Source organism: Cotesia glomerata, linkage group LG4 (assembly GCF_020080835.1).
Source record: "Cotesia glomerata isolate CgM1 linkage group LG4, MPM_Cglom_v2.3, whole genome shotgun sequence".
NCBI classification, from domain to species: domain Eukaryota; kingdom Metazoa; phylum Arthropoda; class Insecta; order Hymenoptera; family Braconidae; genus Cotesia; species Cotesia glomerata.
Genome location: NC_058161.1, coordinates 6,328,267 through 6,336,127, shown reverse-complemented (window position 1 = coordinate 6,336,127; position 7,861 = coordinate 6,328,267). Strand labels below are relative to the sequence as shown.

The 7,861-nt window shown below is 28.2% G+C and overlaps 3 protein-coding genes across 8 annotated transcripts; 1 reads left to right on the top strand and 2 right to left on the bottom strand.

Annotated features, from left to right (window-relative positions):
* Positions 1–173: 173 nt before the first annotated feature.
* On the bottom strand, positions 174–3,921 carry LOC123262749 (vam6/Vps39-like protein). Its single transcript, XM_044725138.1, has 9 exons — positions 3,667–3,921; positions 3,407–3,580; positions 2,395–3,128; positions 1,887–2,315; positions 1,491–1,808; positions 990–1,416; positions 797–898; positions 373–694; positions 174–298 (listed from the first exon to the last, which is right to left on the bottom strand). Exons 1-9 carry the CDS (start codon positions 3,734–3,736, stop codon positions 235–237), a joined length of 2,640 nt encoding a protein of 879 aa, XP_044581073.1. The 5' UTR covers positions 3,737–3,921; the 3' UTR covers positions 174–234.
* A 106-nt stretch (positions 3,922–4,027) lies between these two features.
* Positions 4,028–5,341, top strand: LOC123262752 (N-alpha-acetyltransferase 38, NatC auxiliary subunit). Of its 2 annotated transcripts, XM_044725145.1 has the most exons (3): positions 4,028–4,129; positions 4,400–4,491; positions 4,575–5,341. In XM_044725145.1, the coding sequence occupies exons 2-3, from the start codon at positions 4,429–4,431 to the stop codon at positions 4,869–4,871; spliced, it is 360 nt and encodes a 119-aa protein (XP_044581080.1). In that variant the 5' UTR covers positions 4,028–4,129; positions 4,400–4,428; the 3' UTR covers positions 4,872–5,341. The 2 variants fall into 2 exon arrangements, with proteins under 2 accessions (XP_044581080.1, XP_044581079.1); XM_044725144.1 differs by having other exon boundaries at positions 4,129–4,491.
* LOC123262750 lies at positions 4,923–7,030 on the bottom strand. Of its 5 annotated transcripts, none has more exons than XM_044725142.1 (6): positions 6,169–6,571; positions 5,957–6,090; positions 5,687–5,886; positions 5,389–5,512; positions 5,116–5,318; positions 4,923–5,034 (listed from the first exon to the last, which is right to left on the bottom strand). In XM_044725142.1, the coding sequence occupies exons 2-6, from the start codon at positions 6,008–6,010 to the stop codon at positions 5,028–5,030; spliced, it is 588 nt and encodes a 195-aa protein (XP_044581077.1). In that variant the 5' UTR covers positions 6,011–6,090; positions 6,169–6,571; the 3' UTR covers positions 4,923–5,027. The 5 variants fall into 5 exon arrangements, with proteins under 5 accessions (XP_044581077.1, XP_044581078.1, XP_044581075.1 ...); XM_044725143.1 differs by having other exon boundaries at positions 4,923–5,031; positions 6,169–6,569; XM_044725140.1 differs by lacking the exon at positions 4,923–5,034 and adding an exon at positions 6,661–7,030 and having other exon boundaries at positions 5,097–5,318; positions 6,169–6,369.
* Positions 7,031–7,861: the final 831 nt, after the last annotated feature.

The following is a 7,861-nucleotide window of genomic DNA, read 5'->3' as shown; positions in this document are numbered from 1 at the left end:
AATAGTGTGTTTTTTTCATGTTGATAAGTTAGAAATTTCAGATTTTAATAAGTTCTGGAAATATACCTGCAAGATATAAAAAATCATGACCTTAATTATATTTTATTAATTTTTTTTTAAATTATATTTATTTTTGCAGCTGCATAAAAATTTTCTTAGTTAATTAAATCACATACAATTATTTAATATATTTTACATAGTGAAAATTATAAATATTTAAGTCATTTAATTATTTTATGTTTTACGTTCTTGACATGAGTAATGAACAATTTCTCCGTTTGGATACCTTGCAAACGCACTGTAAATAAACAATTATTATTTGTAATGATTATTCATTAATTGATTGTAATTATTAATAACTACAGTATTTACCTTTGATTGCCGAATCTTTTTTTACATACAGGACATATATTAAATTCAGTCATGAGTACACTTTTAGATTCATAATGCATTCTTTGTTCTTGTACCTGAAGATGTTCAGCTTGTAATAATCCTTTCAATACTTGAGTTTTTCTCCTTTCACTCAATTGATTGTGTAAACTAGCCTCTAAAAAATGTCTTATCCGCCCAATTGGAACGTTATCAGGTAACACTTCGAGAGCATTAATTGGAGTTATCTTCGAAGCATACTGTTCTAATAATTCTAACGCAGTTTCTAAATCTGGCTGAGCTGTCTTTTGTATCTCTGATGAACCTTTAATCCAATAATTCAAACAACAATAACTCTCCGAATAATATTAAAAAAAAAAAAAAAAAAAAAAAAACATAAAGTGAATTAATAAATGTTTGTACGTACCAGATACAAAAAATGGTTCAGGTTTAAGAAGTTGTTGAATAAGTGTCACGTAAACTTCATCCGCTCCGTCCTGACACTTCCCACCTTCAATATTTTTTTGACCTTCGAAATAAACATTTTATATTATGATTAAATATCGTAAGTGTTTGTAAAACTGTTGCTGATAATACGGTATAAATTGTCTTGTACTTACTCTCGTATCTAGCATAAACATTTTTACAATATTGAATCGCCCTTGGCACATCGTTGAGTAAATTTACATAGATAGATATTGCCTGATGATGACGACCTAACCTACCGAGTATAATAGCTCGTTCTTCGTATAAACAATCTGATGGAAATTGAATCAATACTGTTTCAGCAGTATATTGTGTTGATTTTTCTAAAAACTGTTGTAATTTTTGTCGAACATGTTCGCCACTCTGTTTTTCAGCTGGTGTTGCTGCTAAGCTCATTGACGCTAAGCATTTTTCTTTGTACTGATGGACAAGAACATTGTGAAAAAGAGGATTCTCATCCTCCCAGACACGCACCACGTATTCTAAATAAGTTATTACTAAATCTTTGTGACAGCGAAGCAAATAATCTAAAACTTTTGGTCTCGGAAGTTGTTCCACTTCCTAAATAAAAAGCACGTAGACTATTAAAATAAATAATAAAGAACACTAATATTAAATAATAGCTATATTTTTACCTGAATATCTTCCATGAATATACGTAAACCTTGTTCTGGATCCTGTTCTAAAACCCATCCGGAAAATTTCAAAATTAAGTCCATATGATCTTTCCCCAAATGTTGTAAATACTGAATAGTTCTTTCAGTTCCACGCAAGCTTGAATCATTTTGTTTAGATTGCTTTTCCAATAACTCAAGAGCTTTTTTATGTTGTCCTTTTGTTTGGTATAAAATAATTAATTCCGGATATTTTTGATGCATCAAAAGAGTTTTTTCAGCTTCAGCCAGATGACAATGATTGAGACGCAGTAATGGAGCAACTAATGCATCGTTTGTCTGTAAACTTAATAATTGAAGAAGCATTGACAAATAAAAATTTTAATTTAATAAACAAATTAAAAATATATTAATTACTTGTAAGTAACATTTTAATAATGTTGTATCTATTATTTTTAATAATTGTTCCGTTGCAACAGCTGTCATAGCTTTTTTATCTTTATCCTTTTTTTCAGTTTTATTATCTTTGTCCTTTGGGTCAGTGCTGCCCATTAAATTATGTCGCACTTCAGTCAAGAAACCAATCAATGCCAATAGTCCATTTTCTAAATCCCGATCTTGTAGCTTTGGTAAACCAGCAACTGGTTCATTAACATCATTAGTGTTACTTGACTGTGATACTAAATGCGGAAATAGTCTTATAACTTCATACGGATCTGTTCCTAGTTCTTGAAATTGTTTCATTGCTTCTTGAAACTTTTTGTTACAAAATAAATGATGAGCATAAAGCGTTTGAATTTTATACGTTCGCTTAGCCTTTTCCTCCTCTGTGGTGTCTGATAAACTCTTTAAAAGATAAATTTTATTATCATTACTACAACCGTTTTAAAAGCTTATTATTAAAATTTATGAAATAAATACTCACTGTGAGTTTCAAAGCTAATTGAAATTGATTTTGTTCGAGTAATTTTCGTATTTGTAGTTCAACATCAACCGAACTAACACACCAAACCTGACTAATCGAAGCTATATAAACTCTTCCTTGCTTACATCTGCACAAAAGTCGCGCTTTATTAAAATCCGTCAAAGTCTGAATATGTAAAGAGCCCTCAAGAGTATAAACTTCAAGAGTATCATGTACAATTCCTAGCAAATAAGGATCATCCCATACTGTAGCGGTTGGTGAGTCAGTCCACTTGACTGGATTATGCTGTATCAAGTCACCAGTGGTATTCATTATAATAGACTGTGAATCCTTGCCCAAAGCAAATGAACTGTTTGATAATTTAGTAATACTTGGCTTTGGTGGTTTACCAGTTGGAAATAATTCTTCGGTTTTACCATCAAGATTTATTAATGTGTAAGACAAACCATGGAAACCCACTATCAGTGTCTCACCACACCATGCTAGTTCTCGTGGTACATCTGACAATGATATTTCATTGCGTGGTTCATCGCCTAAATCTTCAAACTGATTATTATTCGCTTTCCAGTAATATAATTGAAGTTTTCTCTTCACAGCTACACATAATCTAACACCAGTCAAGCTCCCAGCACGTTGAACATCCAAAGCAAACAGTGTTGCTCCCTTAGTCTTAGATAATTGATTTATTTGTTGAATATTTACAGAATTTAAATCATGAACACAAATAATGTCATCTAAGGAAAATAATTATGAAAATTAATTTAGCATATATTTAATAATTTTCAGAATTTTATAACAAATAAATTATGGCAAAAAAAAATAGAAAAAAAATTGACATGTAGAAATTTTAAAAAATTAAAAATCCATTTTTTTTTAAATAATTTTTTGGACAAAATTTGTTTGTTAAATAAAATTAAAAAATTGTCAAGTGACAGCTAACTTTAATGTCATAAAATAATTTTAAAATTCAGATAATTAATTATTAAAATTAAATAAGTGGCAATAAAAGTACCTGTCAAGAGAATTAACAAGCTATACTCTGGTACAACATCAACTTGAACAATTCTTTTTTTACTAAAATTTTTGCTATATCTTAACAATTCCAGTTTTCCATATTCATTTGATTTCATAGGTACATTGTATATTAATAAATGACCTTCACGTGTTCCAATTAATAAATTATCATCTGCAACAATAATGTAATAAACATTGTTAACGAAATAAATTATTCTAATTTTTTTTTAGTTACAAAAAAAAATAAAAGTACTTTACCATAAGCTGCCATAGATTCAATTTGAACAGTTAATTTTAAAATAGGACTTGCTTCGTATGCGTCATGCATTTTGTCTATTTTTTAATTGAATTTTTGGCTATTACAAAGATGAGTAATAAATTATTATTTTGACAATAAGTAAATATCTGACCAATTGACCGCAGCACAATCAAATCCTCCTGAGCTTAGAAACAATGACTTTCACATTTGGAGTTAATCAATTATTATATTTTGAATTTTATTCATTTTTAATATTTTTATCCTTGAATATTATTATTAATGTTTACATTATTTCTTTAAATTTGCCATAGGTGAAATTTTTAATATTTATATGCGTAATTTTTATTTAAGAGATTATACTTATGTACGAATGAGGCGTCTGACTAATCAAGTGATGATTCTAAATGTCAGCATTAGATAGCAGCACTTTTTTGGGAGACAGGCTATAAATATAATATATAGGTATATACATATATTTAAAATTTTTTTGACATTTATATTATTAACTGGTGATAGTGTGACATTAAAGTGAACAACAAATACATAATTGCAATTTTTAAATAATATAAACACCAATAATTTTAAAAAACTTTTAGTCTAACTTTCGAAACAATAACTCTAACCTAAACATCTTTATTATTGAAAAAATTTTATAATTCTGTTAAAATTGATATGTTGATTAATTTACTATAAAATATATATTACATTGTTATTAATAATAAACAAATATAGGTTCACGTGTACTATAATTAATTTCTAAGATGAAAGACTCAACGAATAATTCATCAGAAATGGAGAATAAATCAGTTCAAGGAAACGGAGAGGTTATTATTTTTTTAATTTTATAAATGCAAATATTTAACAATAAAAATTTGTAAATTTATTTAAAATATTTACAACGTTACAGACATCACCTAACGAGGAACCTGGTGCTAAACAAAAATTGAGGTCATGGCTAAATCGATATTTACGAGTGAAAATAACAGATGGTCGTGTATTAACTGGAGCATTTTTATGTACTGACAGAGATGCTAATGTAATTCTCGGTTGTTGTGAAGAATTCTTGTCGGAAGAGCACACAGAACCACGAGCTCTTGGTTTAGTTATGGTACCACGCCGTCACATTGTGTCAATTCATATAAGTGATTGGCATAGTGAAGATGTTTTGTCAACAAAAAAACGATGTTCCTCCAATAGCGAATAAATAGACTTTTTATCCTTCATTTTACTGTCGCCGTTAATAATTAATCATACTTTTGGTGATTCCTCATCGAACAATATTAAGTATTGTCTAATCTAAATGTGTTGGTACATTGATTCGGCAGTTTTTTTTGTCAAAAAAAGAAAATATTCACTAATTTCAGCTGCTAAGTGATTAAAATTATTATAAATATATAAGAGTAAGAAGTAAGATAAGATGAACGCTTATTTACAAATTATTGTCTTGCCTTTCGGTAACACATTTCTCTTGTAAATTATTATACTCTTTCTCTAAGAGGTTGTTATCGCGAATTTCTCGGTCTTTGTGTTTAAGAGCATCATCCATTCTTTCACACAGAGTCATCGCTAAGTTTTCCATTCCTGCTGAATTACTCACTACTGATGCTGCTTCAACCATTCTTTGTACATAATCCATGTATATTAATAAATCCTATAAAATTGTTCAATATTAAATGTCAATAATAATTAAATTAAAACTGAAAAAAAACTTAATTTTTTACGTTTAAAATTTTTTTCTTGCTATTAACATCTAATCTAACAGCAATTATCAAATCCTGATGTTCATCAGACACTTCATAAATTAAAGTTTCTTCTATAAGACTCATTAATTTTGATAATAATAATCTATAAAAATAAATAAATAAATAATATAGTCATTTAACTTTTTTATATTTTCAATGTTTAATTTATGACATAAATTTTTTTATTAATTAGAATGGAGTATTTTTTAAATGTAAATTATTTAAAACTCTAAAATATAATTTGGAGCCTGTTATGTTTAGTATACCATAAACTAACCTGTATTCCCGGCTTGTGCTTTCAATAGCGGTGTAAGCTATTGTTAGAGCTTGGGAAGCACTATTTACAACTTCAACAGCCGATTGTTTAATCATAAAATCATAATTTAATTTATCAAAATTAGGCATTTGAACTTTAACTATCTTTTCATCCTCTGTATCTTTTTTTTCGTCAGAACGTGCGAACACTATTCCTACGGACTTTGAATACATACATTAATTTTAAAGAATAAAGTATAATAATAAGTAAATAAGTAAATTAATATTTTACCATAGCTGGAATAATATTTTTCGATAACAATCTCCATGTATGTCGAAATGCCATTCTTTATTTTTAATTTTATTAACTAAATAACAATTCTATTCTATACCAAAACACAAAATACCTTTAAATAAGAGCGCGATCTAGGAGCCATGACAAAAATATCAAATAAGTGAGTGAAAAAAAAAAAGAAACAATAATATTTTTCATGGAAATAATACCTTAATAACTGTTAAATAATGATTTCTTCAGTACCTACTGATTATTTTACTCAACAAAGAAAAGTTTCTATATTATCTACTGTTCTCAATTTTTCGAAGTGTTTACTTTTCGGATTATAACGAAGAGGATTTAATAATTTTCTATTGATGACGATGTGGATCATGTCTTTTTGGTGAGATGATTTTCTTGCACATATACTTCTGCAAAAAGTCAATACGCTTTTTAGATAATGTCCAGTCAGAGATTTGTCTTTTCAAATAAAAAAAAAATTTTTTTTGTAGATGGCGACTCTATTTTTGTCTTTTCGGATAAATAAGTTTTCGGTAAGTTTCGGGTATACAAAAAGGATGTAAATAAATTCAAAATAATCATAAAAAAATCATGATGAGTAATTAACCAATGAAAACATAGTTTTAAATAAAATGCTAGTGTTTTGAACTAGAACAAAACACGTATAAGGTCTGTAGTTTTGTCGGATCAGCCTGAACTACCTTCTTCTTGGCGTTAACCTCAGCCTTGTGTTTACCCAGATCTAGGATGTCACTTAGTGGAGGTTCTTCCTGTTCTTCCGCGGTCGATTGTGTGTCCTCGTCCCTCTGAAAATGCAAATTCACTAGGTGTTGCATTTGTCCCTGTAATGCTCTCATTTGCTTGCGCATCTCGTCGTACTGTACACGCTTAGGAGAGGGAAAATCATCGTGGTCGCCGATAGATCCGTCTCGCTTTCTCTTATCGTTCTCCTTGTCACTCGACATCCCGCAAAAGATATTATTTCCTTGTCAAGCTAATATCTTTCTCAAAAATGTGTTTTTCACCCACTACCCGAGAAAAAATGTTTATATAATCATATATAATTGTATATAATCATATATGACTATATATGGAGCAATATACAACCAAGCAAGATTATATAGTTCCATATATAATTATATATAAGTATATATGATTATATATGCTTATATATAATTAACATATATAAAAATTTTTTTTTGGTAATCACAAAAAGTGTAAAATGATGTTTAAAATTACGTTTAAATAATTCTAAAATACAAAATTTGTTACATTTCCTATGAGATGTTTTGGTCTGCTCTGTTACTACCTAATAGTAAAATCATTATTTATTTTATTATTTAAATAAGTGTTATATTATAATGAGATTCGGTAAAATAAATAAATTATGAATTATGACTACCCAAATATATTATAAAATCAATTTTTATATTATATTTATGATAAACCCATATGATACATTATCTAGATCATAGAATCATTGTCATCTACGACAGCAGCACAGCAGACAGAAACTTCAAGGCGTACGGAGATCACCAAAGTTAAGCAGCATTGAGCAGGGTTAATAGTTGGATAGGTGACCGCTAGTGTTATAATCGTAAAATTATAGCTAGATTTTTTTTTTTTTGCATTTTAATTGGTTACAGAGAATTGCGTAGGACCATATTAAATACTCTATCCATAAAATTAACCCAATAATTAATTAGATGTAATAAATATATAATTAAATATTGTTATATATAATTATATATGATTATATTTGGCCATTTTTCATATATAATCATATGTAACCAATTTATATATAAATATTTTTTCTCGGGTGTACACTAAAATACTTTCTTTTTCTCGTGTATTAGGATTTATTTCACTTATTTAATGTCTAAAACTTTGATTATATTTTTA